Source organism: Rhinolophus sinicus, linkage group LG17 (assembly GCF_036562045.2).
Source record: "Rhinolophus sinicus isolate RSC01 linkage group LG17, ASM3656204v1, whole genome shotgun sequence".
Taxonomy (NCBI): domain Eukaryota; kingdom Metazoa; phylum Chordata; class Mammalia; order Chiroptera; family Rhinolophidae; genus Rhinolophus; species Rhinolophus sinicus.
The window spans coordinates 12324531-12343058 of NC_133766.1; the positions used below are offsets into that span (position 1 = coordinate 12324531).

General features: G+C 42.2%; 1 protein-coding gene across 4 annotated transcripts in view; it reads left to right on the plus strand.

The window, feature by feature from the left end:
• The first annotated feature begins 679 nt into the window (after window positions 1-679).
• SMG7 (SMG7 nonsense mediated mRNA decay factor) overlaps window positions 680-18528 on the plus strand; it is a 64462-nt gene continuing 46613 nt past the window's right edge. For 2 of the 4 annotated variants that reach the window (XM_019738179.2, XM_019738346.2), the window contains exon 1: window positions 680-931. In XM_019738179.2, the coding sequence (XP_019593738.2) occupies window positions 903-931 (29 nt within the window). In that variant the 5' untranslated portion in view covers window positions 680-902. The remainder of the gene's footprint in view (window positions 932-18528) is intronic. The other 2 variants (XM_019738104.2, XM_019738273.2) reach the window with 2 other exon arrangements.

An 18528-nucleotide genomic window follows, 5' to 3' on the forward strand; every position in this document is an offset into this window, starting at 1 on the left:
TAGGGGAAGCCAGGGGGGAATCCTGGGCACCTTCCTGGGAATCCATTCGCAGAGGGAGGGTCACCCGCTCGGCGCACATTGGTTACTATGACGATACAACTACAGCCTCCAGTTGCCATAGCAGCTGCTTATCCAATCCGATTGGTTTCCTTTCTCCTCCTCCCTGGGCTCCATCTCATCCCCTCCAAGTCTCCCAGCGTGCAGAGGGAGGGACCGCAGAAAGGAGGGGGGGTCCTTAGCGTCACTGTAGGGCGCGAGGGAAGACAAGAGTCGAGGGAATAGAGGGCGGAACTGTAGGAGGAAGGGTCGGCGTTTCCGGTAGGGAAGAGTGGAGGAGTGGAAAAGAGGAAAGTTGGATGGAGTGGAAAGACGGGGGAAGACTTTGAATGTAACTACCGGTAAATTTGGGCTCGATGTTCCCAGTGAGGCTGGGGTTGCCCCCTCGCGCGGGAAGAGAGGGGTGGATTGGCAGGAAGCCGCCAAGCGCCTTCAGCGGGCTGCTCAGCAGCCGCACAGACGCTGCACAGCTATCTGATCCCAAGAGGGAGCGCTACAGAGAGGCGGAAACCAACCAGAGGGACCGGCGCCGCTGAAATATCGCGAGAGTCAGCCCACTTCCTTCCTCTGCTTCTCCCTCCCCTTCCCCCCGCCCCTTCCCTTTCCCCTCCTCCTCCCTCCTCCCGGGTCGGAGTGTCCCTGCGCCCCACGGACCTGAGCAGCAGTCAGAGCAGCTTTCCCCGCTCCCTCCCCCTTGCCTCACTCACCCTCACCCCCCCGCCGAGCGAGGAGGAGTCGGAGGAGAGGAAGATGGCGGCGGCCGCCAGCACCCGCGGTACCGCGGGGCCGCTCCGAGGAGCCTGAGAAACCCACAGAGGCTTCGCGGGAAGACGCGGCGGCGGAGGATGAGCCTGCAGAGCGCGCAGTATCTCCGGTGAGTGCCGAGGCCGGCCCCGTACGTAGGGGGAGCGGGCCTAGGGTTGGGGCTTGGAGAAACAGACACAGAGGTGGTATATCCGGGGTGGCGGGGGAGTTGCTGTGTCCTTTCCTTCCCCGGCAGGGAGGCGGGGGCTGCGAGGAGATCCGCGGGAGGCGGCGGGGCGGGCGTATACAGGGATGCCGAGCCTCCGCGGGCCGGGCTGAGTTCCAGCGGAGCCGGCTGGTCTCGGTGCGGGGAAGGAGGTTAGGGAAGCGTGAGAATGTGCGCGCGCGCGCCGGGGGTCGCGGGCTCGCTGGCGAGGGGTGGGGGAAGGTGCCGGGGATGCGGCGGCGACCCCGGGTGGAGGTGGGTGTGGAGGAGGCCGATCCCCGGTGGCGGGGGAAACGTGGTGTGGTGTGCGATTGGCTGGAGCTGTGCATGAGCAGAAACCGTGGAAGTCTGCACACCTGGGGTCGGTGGGGGGTTGGGGAGGAAGAGCCCGCGGGAAACTGGAGTTTGCTCTTCATTCTTGGTGGGAAGTAATGAGGAATCATGTCATTTGTAGTTAGTTGGCGGGGTGGGGGTGCGGGCATCAAGAGGGGGAAATGGATGAGGAAGTGAGGAAGGAGGGACGTCCAATGGATGGGGTTGGGTTCACCAGAAGAACCTGGGTTGGAATCAGTGTAGTTGCGAGATACCATTCATTAAGAGTGATGTTAAGGAACTTGTATGTGGAAGGTAGAGTGACGCGTGGGGACAGTGTGCGAGTATGAGCTGTGTGTGGGGTAGGGGGTGGGGGGACGATCCAGACACTTTGGAAGCAAGTGCATGATGGCGAGAGCATATTGAATGGAAAGTCACCAGCTATTGTGCAGCCAGGACGGTTCCGCAGAAGCTGAGTTAAGACCTTGAAGGTAGAGAGGTAAACGAGGGTCAAAATCTTGATGGCAGGTTGTTAGAGTCTGAGGTTAATTGGGGAGTTGCCACTTCTTAGAAAAGGGGAAGGCAGACCTTGAAATGGATCCTTTTGGTCTTTCAGGAGCAGAACTAACAAGGCAGGCTTATGGGACGATGTTTTAAAAAGTGGTTTCATACCTTGTGGAGGAGGAAATTGGATGGGGTAGAAATCTGAAAAGAACAGAAAAGTCACTTTAGCTGTTTAGTGAAGTGAAAATGTTGATGTGTGAGTGGATCCCTATATGTACATCGCAAGAGAAGGTAGACAGTGACACATGAGGGTGGCTATTCTACTTTTGAAAGTTGTAATAGTTTTATTAAGCAGAGTGGAGAAGAGAGAATGAGGAAATCTTTGAGGTAATGGGTGAATGCCTGAGCTTAACAGACACAGGATCCACACAACATGTGAGCCCAATGACTATGGGTTAGTTGGAATGCTGTCTGTATATATCAAGGTCCTTTTTTTCTCCTCTTGCCTGTTTATTGTTTAATGTATCGGATAAACAATAAATACACCTGTGTCAAAGATGTATGGTAGATGGTGTAGAGGGAGGATATGGAAACCATCAGGATAGTCCTTAATTTTCAGGAATTTGCAGTTTAGTATACATTAGGCAAGGAAATAACTACAGCACAGAGGAAAAATGGTAAGTATCATAAATGATGCCAAGTGTTATAAGAGTCCAAAGGCAAGAGATTATCCGAGTGATTGGGGGGAAGCAGGAAAAGCTTCGTTTGTTCATTTGCTCATTCATACACTGCTCGTCAGTCATTTTGTTGATCACCTATATGACAGGCATTGTACCAACTGCTGAGAATAGAAAGATAAGAACTCCACCCTCCTCTGACAGAGTTTACAGTTTGTTAGGCTTCAAGGAGAAAATAACACTTACAATGGACCTGAAAAATAAACAACATTCTGACAAGTGTGGACTGAGAAAAGGGGGTTCCAAATGGAAGGAAACCTAGCAGAGATACGTAGGACACGGATGTTGGGGGCGAGGGGAGGTGTTTAGTTCATTTACACAAGAATATAGGGTGATGCAGCTAGAAAAACGTATAGAGTTTTGTAGGTTATTAAGTTTGATCCCTTCTTTTTACAGATGAGGAAATATACCCCAAGGAAGTTAAAATTGTTGAGGATCGTATAGCTGGAAGCTCTGTAACTCAAATGGAGGTCTTCTAATTCCATATCAGCTATACTGTGCGACATGTCTGGGTTCATCCATTTTTTTCCACAAATATGTGTTGAGAGCTTACGATAATTCTAGGCACTGAGAATATCGTGGAGAACAAAATGAACAGAATAATATGTTTATCAGGTGGTGACAAGTACTAGGAAGAAAATAAAGCAAGCAAGGCAGGGATATGCTGTTGTATAGTCAGGGTGATCACGGAAAGAATACTCCATAAAGTACCCATATTTGAGAGGGTCTTGAATATCATGATCTGTAATTTATAGTTACAACGGGTGGAGCGTAGACAATCTGAGATTTGTTTAGAAGGGAATTCACGTGTTCCTAGCTATGTATTAGGAAGAGGAACCTGTGTACTGTAATGGGCAGTGAAGGCCCCAAATAAGGTGATGCCCGTGGGACTAGAAAAGTGTGATGAGAAGCAGACAGAGAGAGTAGTGATCATTTTAATGGGAAGATCAGTCGGCTTTGAGAGGCTTCTGTGTTAACATATATTACATTTTGTAATTCACCATGGTCAGGAAGACTTACATTAAGTTGGGGAATTAATGGTAGACAGCTGGAGATGAATTTAGTTCTTAGCAGAAGGGAGAAAAGAGTAAGAATGAACACAATGTTTGAATAACCTGTATTTTCCAACTGAAGTTGAACAGGTAAACTTGATCAGGGACAGGACTTGAAGTCCCTTAAGAGATTCCTGGGAGCCAGTCCTTTCTCAATCTTGCGCATCTGTCCTAAGTAAATAAAACAAGCCTTCCGGCTAATAGTAGTCTGGGACAAGCCTTCCTGGTAAAGAGAGGCTTATACTAGCCTGAATTTCCCCCCTTTTTCAAAGGTAATCATTCTATTTAAAGTCTGCTGTGGGAGACCAGAGTGTCTTTAGGTAAGCATTATGTTCACTGTCTTTGAAAATGGAGCTGTTGGTTTTTATAGACAACTCGATAAGGATGCTGGGTATTGCTGAATGAGTGTGGTTGGAGCTATCGCAGTTATTTTTTGTGACCTTGATTTTAGGAAGAGTTATTTTGCCTACCTTTCCCAGTGGTGTAAGACCATGACTGGGCAGTTTTTAAACTGCATGGCTACAGATCTTCCCTCACATAGATGCAAATTAGTTTTGTCTCAGCTGAATTAATGTCCTAGAGTAAGTGAGCTGGGGTATCTGGTATTGAAATGGTGGGGTGGTGGCAAACCAGGGAGCAAGATGGCAGTTTCAAAAGAGTAAGAAATGATGATAAGAGGTAAGAAGCATCAGTAAGATGAAGAAGGAATTCAACATCAAGTGGACTGAATTTGTCTTGAGTTGCAGAAATAGAGCAGAGATGAAAGAAAAAAAACACCTAATCTCTATATGGGAAAGAAGGTGTTGGTAACCTAGGCAAGAACGGATGATGAAACTTTTTTGTTAGAAGGGAAGTGTCATTTTTTTTGAAATAACAGACTGACAAGACTCCTATCCACATGAATAAGTTGAGAATACTTTCTTACATTTTATAAAAATAAATGGTTTTAAATATGAGGGTTCTAGACTGACAATGGAAATTTATTACCCAATTTGAAAAAAAAAAAAAACCCACAGTATTTTCTCTTGATTTATGACAACATGGAAAGATTTTAAAAGACTTTTTTAACACCCTTGTGAGAAAAATAAAAAGGTATATTGAATATAGTTCTTTTGATAAGGGAGGGAGAAGGGTGAGGCTAGGCCACGGGTGAGGTATAATATCATGCTTTAATAGAATTGCATTTGAAAGAATAGAAATATGGAAATTAACATCACAGTTGGAAAAGCAGAGGTGGGGAAGATGTTGAAGTACCAGACAGGGAGGCATCCTTGAAGTTGTTTTGGAAGATGAGAAAGTAGAAAAATCATAGCCATGGGGGGGGGGATACCAGACAGGTCAAATCCTGTTGTTCAAGGTGGCACAGGTGCCACTGAATGACCTCTGCTGTTCATACTCTGTACTCCCTCCAACTTTCCTCCTCTCCTTCCTTTACTAGTCTCCTCTTTTTGTCTTTAATTTCTTCCTGTGCTGTAGGTTTTTCAGGGAGATCCACTTGAAGTTGATCCCTGGTATTAGTGTCCTTTACAGGCAAGGCCTGCAAATTGTTCATTTTGTTAGAGCTTTTTTTGCAGGATACCCTGTTTCCCCGAAAAAAGACCCAGCCGGACAATCAGCTCTAATGAGTCTTTTGGAGCAAAAATTAATATAAGACCCGGTCTTACATTATATAAGACCGGGTCTTACAGTAAAATAAGACCGGGTATTATATTATATTATATTATACCCAGTCATATGGTACAGTAAAATAAGATCGGGTGTCTTTTATTAATTTTTGCTCCAAAAGACGCATTAGAACCGATAGTCTGGCTGGGTCTTATTTTTGGGGAAACACGGTACCTCTTAATGAAGAGGCTGCATTCCAGTGGCACACTTCTTTGTCAAAAACTTTGTTACTGGAGGTAAAAATAATATAATAGCCATAAAGATTATTTTCTGAGACAGAGGAAAAATGATTGTCATTTAAATACTAATTAAAATATCCAAATATCCAATAAGCTAAAATGTATCACTGTAAACCTTGGGACAGAGGGAGGTAAAGGGAGGGAAGAGAGGAGGCTGGACAAAGTAGCAAGCAGAGCCTTGTCGTAGCCCAGGGAGAGGAGCAGGGATGTTTGCGGGAGCATTTGCGAGGAATTTGTATACTAACTAGGTGGGCTCCAGGTTCTGCCCGGTAATGTTGGCCTGGGTACTCACTATCTCTGGACGCTTCCAGAAATTCGATAGCACATCCTGATATTAATTTACATGGTCAGAAGTCTTCTCCCTGACCCATTTGCTGCCACCCCTTCCCCCAACATACAGGACTTAAAATAGCTTCGGTCCCAGAAAATCGGCCAAACCTGGCTGATATACCAAACATGGTAAAATTGTTTGAAAAAAAAAGGCACTCTTTTGAGGCTTATAAGTCTATTTTTTGTTATAATGGTGTTAATAGCATTTTACCTGTTTGGATATTGACTGGCTGAATTATTTTGGCAGTTAATTTCTGCTTCCCTTGTGGTTTCAGTTGGATTCAAAACGTGTACTTCCTGTCCTGCCCTGTTTCATTGCTTTCTAACAGCTGTTATATTCTACCTTCATGGTACATGAAGCAGTTGCTGAGTTTTTGTACAGTTTTCCTTTTTAAGGTATGTTATGTAGTAAGCAGTAGACACAGTAGAGCAAGTTTCGCATGAAGCAATTTTGGGGTAGAGGGTGGTTCGGACTTGTAAAAAGTTTGTTTTGTAGTGGAGAAATATTGCCTCCAACTATTATCTCCAACCCTGGCTAGCCTTTCATATTTTTGTTATTGGTGGCATGAATGCGTACCTGAAAGTTAGGTGGGTTAGTTTAACTGATGGATCTTGTTCAGAGAGTAAATTATTAAGCAGATGTCTTTCAGATAGTGAATTGTTCATCTGTATGTGGGTATTTGGGCAGATGGTCACCACACATTGCCATTTAAGTTTTGTAATCAAGCTATGTTTTAATTTAGTTGCTGAATTGTTATAGATAGACTTATCAGTGGTCTGGGAGATTGTAACTAAGAAGGGTTAATCCGCAGTTACAGAAAAATACAGGGATGGAGTTTTGGCAAACATGTCATATGGTAAGTGAGAGCTTGTAACCAACTCCTTTCTTGTTAGCATGTAAGTGGAGCTGCTTAGGAAGGTGCTTTTCACCCTCCCTGAGACCCAATTTTTACTCCGTGGGAGGAGATGACTACGTAATTGTTTAAGAAAACTTGAGGAGTCTTAGGTGGGCCACGTAGAGATTGTGTTCTTTTATTTTTTTTCCTTCTCTGCTTCATTTAGAACAGTGTTTATTAACCTTGGCACATACTTATACTTTGGCCAGATAGTATTTTGCTGTGGGGAGCTGTCCTGTGCGTTGCAGGAGGTGTAGCAGCATCTCTGTCCTCTAGCCACTAGATGCCAGTATCATTCTCCCCCACGTGTGACAACCAAAAATGTTTCCACACATGCCAAATGTCCCCTGTGGGTACACATTCACTCCGGGTTGTGAACCACTGATTTAGAAAATATACATAGGACGATACATACGCATAGCATAGATTCATTGTCTTCTTTTCTCCTTTAAGCCACAGCTTCTTATTCTGATAGCAATAGGCTAGTTACCATGTTTAGACTTTACCCATAAAAATGCATACATGTTTAAATGTATTTTTCTTAATCTGTGTTTTGTTTCACTGGCAATTATTGAATACTTACTATATGCAGAGTGCACTGTGGGGGTTTTGCCTGTGGAAAACTCAAAGATACTGGAGAAAGCCATGTAAGTGGCCAATAGCAAATGAACTATATTAGGAGACGCAGAAGTACTGTGTAGGTACAGAGACGAATAGAGGTGAAGGTGGGTAAGGAGATGAGATTTGATTTGGGTTCTGAAAGATGGATGGGACTTTTAAAAGTGGATATTGGGCAAATTGACGTTTCAGGCAGGAAGAACGTCTCACGGCTCCTTTATTCCAAACATGTTTTTAAAGTTTCATTCACTTCGCTTCATACATTCAGGCCAGCCTTTCTAAGTTTTTCTTGCACAAGCTGGGTTATGGACAGAGAAGTAGAGATGTGGAAGCGATAGTTCTGAAGACGTGGTGGCTGGTATCGGTGTTGAAAAGGGAAAAGCATGGTGAGATGGGTCCTGCAGTTTTCCTGCCTTCCCCTGTGCTCTTGGTGATAGATAGACCATTCCTCCAGACCCTACTTCAGCTGTGCTGTCTCTCTCCTTTACTAATCTTCTTTTGAGGACTAACCTCAGTTTTCTCTGAAAAAAATTCTGATTTTATAAAGATAAAATAATACAGAAGCAAAGGCAGCTGAATGCGTGGTGTAGAGCTCGGTGTGAGGCACACTGCCTGCCTCCAGCCGGCTCGCAGCATTATGCTTACTAGAAAACTCTGTTACCTGGGCAGGCTGCTTCAGCTGTCTGTCCCTCAGTTACCACATCTGAAAAGTACGCCTAACAGTAGTATCTACCCCATAGAGGTGAAGGTCAAGTGCGTTAACCGTGTGCAGTGCTGGGGATGGTTCTGGCACAAAGTACACGCTTTGTCAGTTTCAGCTCTGTACACTGTCTGGAAGTGAGTGCTGGGCAAGGGCTGTTCTGGTCATTCTGCACCTCTGCCTTCTGCACGTTCCTAATTGTGGGAATCTTTCTGTCATAGCAAACCCCACACTCTTCACAGGAAACTCGTAATCCTTACTCTTCTCGCCCAGTTCCTCCTGTTTTCTCATTTTCCTCATTGGTGCTGCCACTCCTCCCACGCAGGTTTGAAACCTGGTACGTAGTCATCTTTGAGTTCTCCCAGTTTTCCTCACCCTCTTGCACACATACACCATTGTGGAAATGTTGCCTTCCGATTGTGTCCTCTTGGTCACTTCTAGCACTGTCAGCTTTATATCCAATGCTGTTGAAAGAGTCTTCTTTGCCTGCTGTTCTCACAAGTAGCAAGAAGAAAGCGTTGATTGGGTTTTCACTCGTAAACACTGTCCACCGCTTTCTGTTTTTGAATTGACATCACCTCTGGGTCTTGATTTCTTTAAAATGGAACATTGATCTCATAAAATTGCTGTCAGTGTTAAAATGACGAAGGATTACACATGTTTAACAAATTCTGGTTCTCCTTCAAACGCCCCATCACCTGTCCCCCTGCCAATTTTGTGCAGTGCTTCTGTATTAATATTCCTGAAAAGCTTTGGTGTATGGCTTTACCTTGCTGTAAACTCCTCAGCCTGGCCTGCGTGGCCTTCCATAAAATGACCCCCATCTATCTCTGCCACATGGTATCTCTTTACCTTTTGATAGGAACCAACTGTCTGCCCCTCCCCCCAATCTCTTCATTGTCTTCTGAACACGGTTTACCCATTCCTGCTTCATTCTCACTTCCCAGGCCATTTCCCCCGTACGAAGTACCGTCCTCCACTATCTTAAGCTTCACCTTCTCTGTGAAGACTTCTTGTCCACCCCAGAGATTTCTACTTCCTTTGAACTTTGTCGCATTTCCTGTCCTTCGTCATTCAGTGCTTACACTTTCTTCAATTTGTAATGATCTCTTTGATAGAAGTGAATTATCTGTGCAGCTAGATGGAGGATGATTGAGACCATGTCTCAGCATTTTTAAAATGCACAATGTACATAATAGGTGTTGAATAAAATTCTCATGCTTGTTTTTGCCAAACCTTTATGGAATACTTACAAATGCTAGTGCTAGGCTCTGAGAATAGAAACACAAAGGAACTGATTTTTGTTTCTTAGAATAGTGGTCTCCTGGGAGAAATGGGGGTCACACATGTATTTCAATGTAATGTGGTAAATACTATGGCAGATGTTTTCATTTCATTTAAGGGATGCCGTGAGTATACTGAGGAAAGGGGAACTTTCACTGTCCGGGGTGTTCAGAGAATGCTTCTGCGGTTGAGCCCCTGAGCTCAGTTTTAAAGCATGAGTAGGATTAGACAGGTGAGAAAGGAGATGGTAGCAGGGAAACGAGATGAGCCAATGCGTGCGGCGGTGTTTTGAGGAACTCGGAAAGGTTTGGTATTAGGAATGAGGATCTGGTTGAAGTAATCGTCACGATCAGGTCAAACTGACGGTCACGTTATGTCATAAATTAAAGAGATTTAGATGAGTCACTGTCTCATTCTGTGTTTCCTTTGGGGGTCTAAGGTTTTCTTTCTAGAAACCTGATCGTTAATCTTACGGGAGCAATTTATGTTTGAACGGCTGATGTTGCTTATACACGTTCTTACTGGGGTGGGAGGCAAAAGAGAAAGGTATTTATGTAACGCCTACAGTACTTCCTTGGAGGTGCATAAAGATTTAAATTTCCTTTCCTTTGAAAGTAGCTTCATCTTAGGCAAAACTTAGTTATTTGGAACATTATTAAATTGTTATGTAGCAGACAAGAGTTTTAGTGAACACATGTAATTCTGAAAGTATCTTTGAGTTCATAGGACTTATTTTATAGAATCGTCACCTGTTGAGATCAGACATGGAGTGAAGCTGGAGGTGAGGGAAGGACTTCTGTAGCATTGGGGGTGGAAATCAGGACATCAGTGAAGACTCTTGGGATTTAACTTTTTCAAGTCTCAAAGAAAAAAAATGTAGACCATTTTTGATTAACATTTTGTTTTTACAGTTCTTGATGGCATTTTTCCTTCTGTAGTGTCTGTCTTAAGTGACAAGCATGATTCTAAAATCTATTATATTTAAAGAACTGCTGTGTTGATGCATTGATATCCTCAGTCTGTTTTCTAAAACTCCATTGGTTCACCAACCACAAAAGTTGATATTTTTGAAGTCCTAGTATTTCATTGCTATGTTAGTTGGAATACAGTATATTAGAATGTGTTTCACTCATACTGCCTCTTAGAAAGGTCATGAATTAGTTTTTTATGAGATGACAACCGAACCAAATATTCTTGAGATACTATGCTGTGATGAGATATCAGTAGTAAGATAATCAGAGTAAAATGCAATTGGAAGGTGGTATTCAGAAAAGAAATGAGTTAAAGTTATGCTTACTTGAAATTTTTTTTAATGCTGGTGGAAAAAGATAAAAAACATACTGTTAAGAGAACCACTACAGACAGCGTGAAATTGAATATAAAAAAGTACCTTGGGGCATCTGCAAAATTTTTCACTTGTGTGTGTACACGCCCATGTGCACACACACAGTTTGTGTAAGATATTTTAAAGTTAATTTTTTGTGTTTTAATATTAAATTCTGTAAAATACATATTTCTCAAATTCTTAGTTTAAATGACCAAAATAATCATATCATTTGTTTGTCTGAACTAATTATTTGTTTTGCTTTGTTTCGTTTTTAATGAAAAAAGTCAGAACATTTAAAAAACGCCACTCAGATGTTAAGGCATATTGGTCATAAATTCTGGTTTATGAAAGGAGAGGAAAAGAAGATGTTAGCGCATTAATTACTTTCTAACTTTAAAACGTTGTTAATTCGGTTGTCTGTAAACTAACACAGGGGTCTTCTTAGCATCCTGAGAAAGCGACATGTAATGAGCTGAATGAGCAAGGCCTTTGAGTGAAAATTTTCCTAGTTTGTATTTAGGTTGTCCTGAGTTCAGCTCCAAGCACTGCTATGTATAGCAAGCAGTGTGACCTTGAACCTCCCAGCCTTAGTTTTCTGCTGTGGATTTTCCTGTCTGTAAAATGACAATGATAGAATTATTGTGAGAATGACATGAGAAGACGTACAAGTACATACACAACCCAACATAGCTCCAGGTGGGTAAAGAGCCTCATTTATACACAGTGTTCGTTTTCTGCATTTCTGCATGTGATTAATATTTAACCTGCAGACTTGCTAATGTGGGCTGTAAGTTGGGTGGGAGCAATTTAAACAGCTAGACGGTAGTGGAGGGGTCTTTAACATGAAGTGGTCGGCTTTATTCCTCAGGGTACCATTTCACATTTCACTAGTGCTGTATACTTCCCAGAAGCTCTGACATAGTTGTCTTCTTAAGCTCTTGTGTACAGACCTTGTATAACTGGATTGGCATTTTGTAGGAAAATGAGACTCAAGGTACCTAAGTTGTGGCAGTGGCAGAGCTGGGATCGGCCTTGCTCTGTTCCCTCTCTGTCCCTGCACACACTGAGGCAGTGCTCTTAGAAATGAAAATTTCCCTTTTGGTAGCTGCGCTTGCCATTGATGTTGTCAAGTGTAATGTATGTAATTTAGATGGTTCACAATCAGGGGTTGCAAATTCATGGGTTAAAAAGCATATTTCTTAAACGTAGCTTTAATTTTTAAAAATTTCAAGTGCTAATATAGAACTGGTTCTTGCTACTTTTAGCATCCAGGTAAGTAATACATATTTGTTTAAAACAAAACAAAACAAAACCCAGAAAACTGTAAGAGTGATCATATGCCAGTGAAAGAGAGTGCTAGTCATTGCTAGGAAAACAGGCACAAATCTCGACTGTTCCAGGCACACAGGAACTTAGGGTCACATTACCCTCCGGGGCTGTGTAGCCTCCCACTTATTTTTCATACATATATTAACATGCTCACATACTGGTATATACATGTGTATGCGTACAAAGCCTGGGATCAGGTTACATCAGACGGTTTTGTAATGTTGTTCCCACTTAACATTTTGTCTCAGACGTGTTCATAATGACATACTCTTCTGTTACATGGCAGACTTTCTAGGCTGACTGCCTAACACTGAAAATTTTTGTTGTTTTCAACACTTTCTTATTATGAAAAAATGCTATAATAAACACACATATCCTTGGGTATGTGCACTTACTTGAGTGACAGGGTATGCACATTTAAAAATATTTTAAGTGTGGTAGGCAGAGTAATGTACCCCTCAACCTGCAAAAGATGTCTACGTTCTGATTCTCGGAACCTATGAATATGTTAGTGGCAAGAGGTAGTTAAGGTTGCTAACCAGCTGACTTTAAAATGAAGACATTTCCGTGGATTATTTGGTAGGCCCAATGAAACCACAAGGATCCTTTAGGTGTAGAAGAGGGGGCAGAAGACTCAGAAACAGGGAGCTAGTCCTGGTGGAGTGGGAGGGGTTCACAAGCCCCGGAATGCAGATAGCCTCAAGGACCAGGAAAGGGCAGAAACCAGGATTCTTCCTGCAGCCTCCTGAAAGCAGCACAGGAATGGTGACACCTTGATTTGACCCCACTGGGACCCATGTAGGCTTTTGACTTTCAAACCTGTCAGATAATTGATTCGTGGTGTTTTAAGTTTGTGGTAATCTGTTAGAGCAGCAATCGGGAACTCACACAAGGTAGATGTTGCCAGAAGGCACCAGAAAGTTTGCACTGTTTATTCTGGCCTGAGCAGTAATTAAAAGTACCTGCATCCTCACATCCTCATAGCACTGAAGGCCTCGTGCTCGGACTTTTTTTTTGGAAGTGGGTTCCTTGATGTCCTTTTGCCTAGCATTTCCCAGAGAGTTTACCACGGAACATTAATTCTCTGGGAAATTCATAGGTGTTAAGATTCTCAATACTTCCAAAGCAAAATAAATTTAAGAATACCGAGTTAAACTGGATTCTTATTTAGGATTTCTCATAGCTTGTAACATGCTAATGTGGGTTATGAAACCTCCAACAGAGGGAGAGAGTTTGGTATTTCCCAAAGTTATGTCACATCTCACAAAACTGGTATTTTCTTGGAACACTCATTTGAAAATGTGGCTCTCCTTTGCTCTCTCCTTTTATCTCTTAACCTTTCTCTTTAATATAATACAGTGACTTTCACATATGCGCACATCATATCTAAGACGTCATTCTTCAGAATTCTCCCTCTAAAATCTGAAGTTCACCCATCCCATTTACAGCACAGCCTGTCCCCATTAGCCCCACTGCTTCTGTTCAAGACTTCTATCTAGTGTGTTGGCACCAGAGCGAGAAAGACCACCACTGAGTTAGAAGAGGTGATTAATTGGGAGGTTCTGGTGAGAAATGATGGAGCGTGACCGAGTGACTGGGCTACCCGTTCATCTCCGTACAAGAACCCTGTTGAAGGAGATGCTTTTCTCGTTAAGACCTGAGGTACTTGGTTTTAGACCCAAATGTGGACATTATTGCTTTGTTACTCATTTCCGATCCCCAGATTCCCAAGTGAGGTAAGATGGAAAAGAGAGAACAATTTAGAATCTGGGAATTATGGCCACGTACGGTGAAGTGAGTTCGAAAATGATATAATGCAATACCAAACTCATAACATAACCTTTGAGTTTTCTGCCGCCCTATTTGTTACCTCCACTGTTTCTTCAGACCTGAAATAACAATTAGTCTTTCCACTCCACTATTTTTGGCAGCTGGTGTGAAGCTACAAGTGATGACAGTACTCAAAAATGTATCACCAGAAGTAATTCTCACTTTAAATGCTAAGAGGGAATTGCTTTCTTTTGTATCAGGATTTACTTTTGTGTGTGTTTCATTTGGGAGATGTGTGCATTGTATCCTGATTTTGTAGCCATATAGGTATACCCTTTAATATAAATCTTTGTGAAACTTAGAAAGGGTATCTTGAGTTAATACCCTTTATTTTAAATTGTTTGGTATGTTATTTTATGATTTTAAAGAAAATGTTTTTAGGAATCATTCTGACCTGCTTGTTGTTTAAAGGGCTAATGATTATGCTCTAGCCCGTCTGCCATATGGGTCCTGAGTTAGCTTCCGGTCAGCTGTAGTCTGGTGATGCTAATATGCCTTTTGTTTTTTCAGTTCTAACTTTGGGGCTTGCGTAGAATAGCAACGAGGTGTGATAACTTTATGGAGAGAGGCTGCTGGTTTATGCTTCTGACATGATTAATAATATGCCAACATTTTATTTTTATGCCAGACACTATTCCCAACATTGTCTATTAACTCTGCATCCTCACAGCAACCCTATGAGGTATATACCATTGGCTTCATTTGATAGAAGAGCAAATAGAGGCAGAATAGTTAAGCCCAGGGTCATATACAAAGTAGCAGAGCCTTGATTTGAACCCAGGAGTCAGGCTCCAGAATCCATGCTTTTAACTATACATCATATGGACTCTGCCTTTATAGTTTTATACTCTTATTTGCTGAGGACTGTAGGATTTTACTTTTGTTTTGCTTATTTATATATTTACTTTTATATAATATATATAACAATACACGTAAACATATACGTATGTATAGTCTGAACAGATTTTTCTCATCAGTCTCAACCTTCCTAATGCGTTTGGTTTTTGTAGAATAATAAGAGAGAGGGCCAGGATAATTTTGCCAGAAAGTTCATTAAGGAGAATAGACAGGGAAGATTGTTTCTTCTATATATTTGAAATAAATTAATTTTGACTGCTTTGAACTATGTAACTGACTAGTTGGCCTGCTGCTCTTCTGTCATTATAGTTGTTCTTCCTGCAGTTTCTGCCTTTAGTATTGCTACTTAAATAGTCTATTTCCCAGGACCCGTGGGAATATTGAGAACCAGCTTCTATAGGAAAAACAGTTCTGGGACACCCCCCTTTCCCCTGTTCCCCCCTCCCCAATCATTCAAGTGGCGAATGACTTGCCAGTTTTTTTGTAACTTAAGTACAGAAGATTGGGATTGCCTTTTCTTCAGTGACTTGGTAAGAGTTAACGGCCTTCCTCTACTTACTTTACAGTTTTAAAACTTCTTCTTTTCATGTGACTTCACATTGTTTTTGAAAAGCTTCTTCCAGAAAGTCTGTCTTTGGGTCAACCTAGAATTTTGTCAAGTAATTGTCAAACCAGATGTTTGTCTTTATTCTCAGTACTTTAATTGATCACATTATTTTGTGTTTGTGTACCATTTTGTTCCCCTGTTACCTAGCATTTGAGGAAAGGCTTTCTCTTAATTATCTTGGTATAACTTTAGGGCAATACTGAGTCTTGGTAAATGTTGACTAATAATGTGTGAGATCATACTGATTGCAGGCATTTTGAATTACATGAACTTCTCAAAATAATTGACATATCTCAGTCTTCAAGAAATGGCGAAGGCTAAAGACTTACTAGTATTATCTCCCTTGTGATATAAACAAAACTAAGCACACTTAGGCAATAAAAAGCAGCAAAAACTCATCTTTTTGTAAAAATGCTAATAGATTATATTGGTTTGAGGATAGAAGAATAAGAGGACCATGTCATTTAGGTTCTTAGTTGTGAGAAAGAGAAACAACTTGGGCTCATGTAAGCAGGAGAGGGCTGGAGACCTAGGCTCAGTAGCTGTATCAGTTTACTACGGTGTTTCCCCAAAAATAAGACCTAGCCAGACAATCAGCTCTACTGCATCTTTTGGAGCAGAAATTATTATAAGACCCGGTCTTATTTTACTGTAAGACTGGGTATGATGTGATGTGATATGATATATAATATATAATATATAATATATAATATATAATATATAATATATAATATATAATATATAATATATAATATATAATATATAATATATAATATAATACCGGGTCTTATATAAGAGTGGGTCTTATATTAATTTTTTCTCCAAAAGACGCGTTAGAGTTGATTGCCTGGCTAGGTCTTATTTTCGGGGAAACACGGTATATTGCCACTGCAGCAAATTACTATGAATTTGGTTGCTTAAAACAACAACTTTATTATCTTCCAGTTCTGGAGGTCAGAAGTTTGAAGTGGGTTCCACTAGGCTATGATCTAAGTTTGTTTCCTTCTGGAGGCCCTAGGGGAGAGTCCATCTCCTTGATGCTCTAGCTTGTGAGGCTGCTCCCATTCCTTGGCTCATGGCCCTCTTCCATCCTTGAAACCAGTAATCACATCGGTCTACCCTCCGCTTCCTTCATCACATCTTCTCTGACTCTGCTGCCTCTTCCCTCGTTTACTTACAAGGATCCTTGAGATTATATCGGGCGGGCGCACTGTTAATCCAGGATAATCTCTTCTCAAAATCCTGAGCATAATCACATCTGACATAACATTAGTCCCTTTTAAAATCAGAGGTAACGGATTCACAGGCTATGGGGATTAGGATGTGTGGGCATCGGTGGGAGGCCGTTATTCTGCTCCCCACAACAGCGACACGGCCGGGACCATAAACTCCAGCCTGTGAGGACACTTCTGTGCCAGCCCTTGATCCATCCACAGCGTGTGGCCCTGACACTCCTGATGGGCCACTGCCACTGGGATTGGACGTGGTTGCTGCTGCTGTGCAGGGGGGCTTTGCCGCGGTCCCTCTTTCTCTAGCTGTGGGGCGGGTGTGCTCACTGATCAGGTCTGGTTCACGTGCCTGCACCCGAGCTGCAGGCGACTGGTCAGTCCGGGACGGGAAGTCGGTTCTGCTTTAGGAGTTTCCCATCTCATCTCTAGCCTCTATGCTGATGAGTCCCAGATGAGTATCTGTGGCTCAAACCTTTCTCTTCAACTCCAGTCTCTTTAACTAACCACCGGCTACATTCACTTGGATGTATAATAATTATCTCAAACTTATCATCATTATAGAAAATAATAGCAAGTGCTTACATAACACCATTTGCCAGTCACTGTTGCCCCCAAGTGGACTCTTCCCCTGTCTACTTGTATCATCTTCCTGTTGTTGGTAAATGGCAAATCCACTCTTCCAGCTGCTTAAGCTGAAAACCACGAATCATTTTTTATTTTCTCTCTTGTTTTGTTTGTTTTTTCCCCACTCAACAAATGCTGTTGATCAGTCTGAGCACATCTTACCATCTCTACTGCTGCCTAGTGGTCAAAGCCAGTCAATTCTCAGTTATCCCGGTAGAACCTATTAAAATCTCGATTAGCTCACCTCTTTGCTCAATATCTCTGAAGGTTTCCCATCTCTCAGACCATCTAGGTCAAGTTGGATGACTCAGTCATCCAATGGCTCAGCCTGACCTGAATGATCCAAGACAACCCCCCTCAAATGTCTAGACCCTCAAGTGTCTAGATGGCTGTGAAAGGTGGGAAAACTGGGTCTCCTCTTTCCAAGTGGTCTGTCACCCTTGGTTTCATAACATGATGATGGTGTTACAAGAGGGCAGGCCCAAATGCGCAAGTGCTTGTCAAGCCTGTTCGTTCCCTGTTTGCCCAAGTCCATTTGGCCAAAGTAAGTCAGATGGCCAAGCTCAGGCTCAGTGTGTGAAGGGAGTTTTCAAGGGTGCAGGTGCCAGGAGGTGTGTGATCCATTGGGGGCTGTTAATATAACAGCCTTCCTTAGGTCTTCTGTGATGTGTGTCAGCTTTGATGTGTTAATTTACTTGACTATAGTCCAGCACTCCTTTCTTGGTCAGATAAGGAGCTAATATAATAAAGCAGGAACCTGACTAGATGAAACTGGTATCTGGAAGTACAGGCTAAGTGATGCTTCTTTGGTGGAAAAATCAGACTTGACTTTGTAGAGGAGCTTTTATTTTTAAATTTCAGAGACCACCTGGAAGTAGAGAATATTATATGTACCGTAATAAGTTCTGGATTATTTTCTTTAGTTAAATTAGACAGTATTCTTAAATATTGTTGCTGGTCGTTTGTGTTAATTAAGTTGCCCGTCTCTTATGTTAGTCCCCTGCTCCAAATTGGAAAGTTGTACTTTATTTTTCCCCAGCCTAAATGTACATTATATAAAAGACTGTTTGCTGTTTCTTTTGGCACCTATCAAAGGACATAGTCAAACCCTTGCTTTCTTCAAATCAACTGTCTTGTGTTGCTCCTATGTCAGTTATTTTTCTCCTGTTACTCTTTCCAGTAAGTCTGGTCTGTTATTACTTACATTAACATTTGTTTTAATTCTAGTGTCTACTCATATTTTTGCTTTCTTTTTTATCTTTGTTTGGAATTCTGTTAACCTTCTCTTACCATGGTAAGTATGTGCAAGCAGTGATTAATTCATTATGTCTTCAAGGGTAGTTTTACCTGTCCATTTATA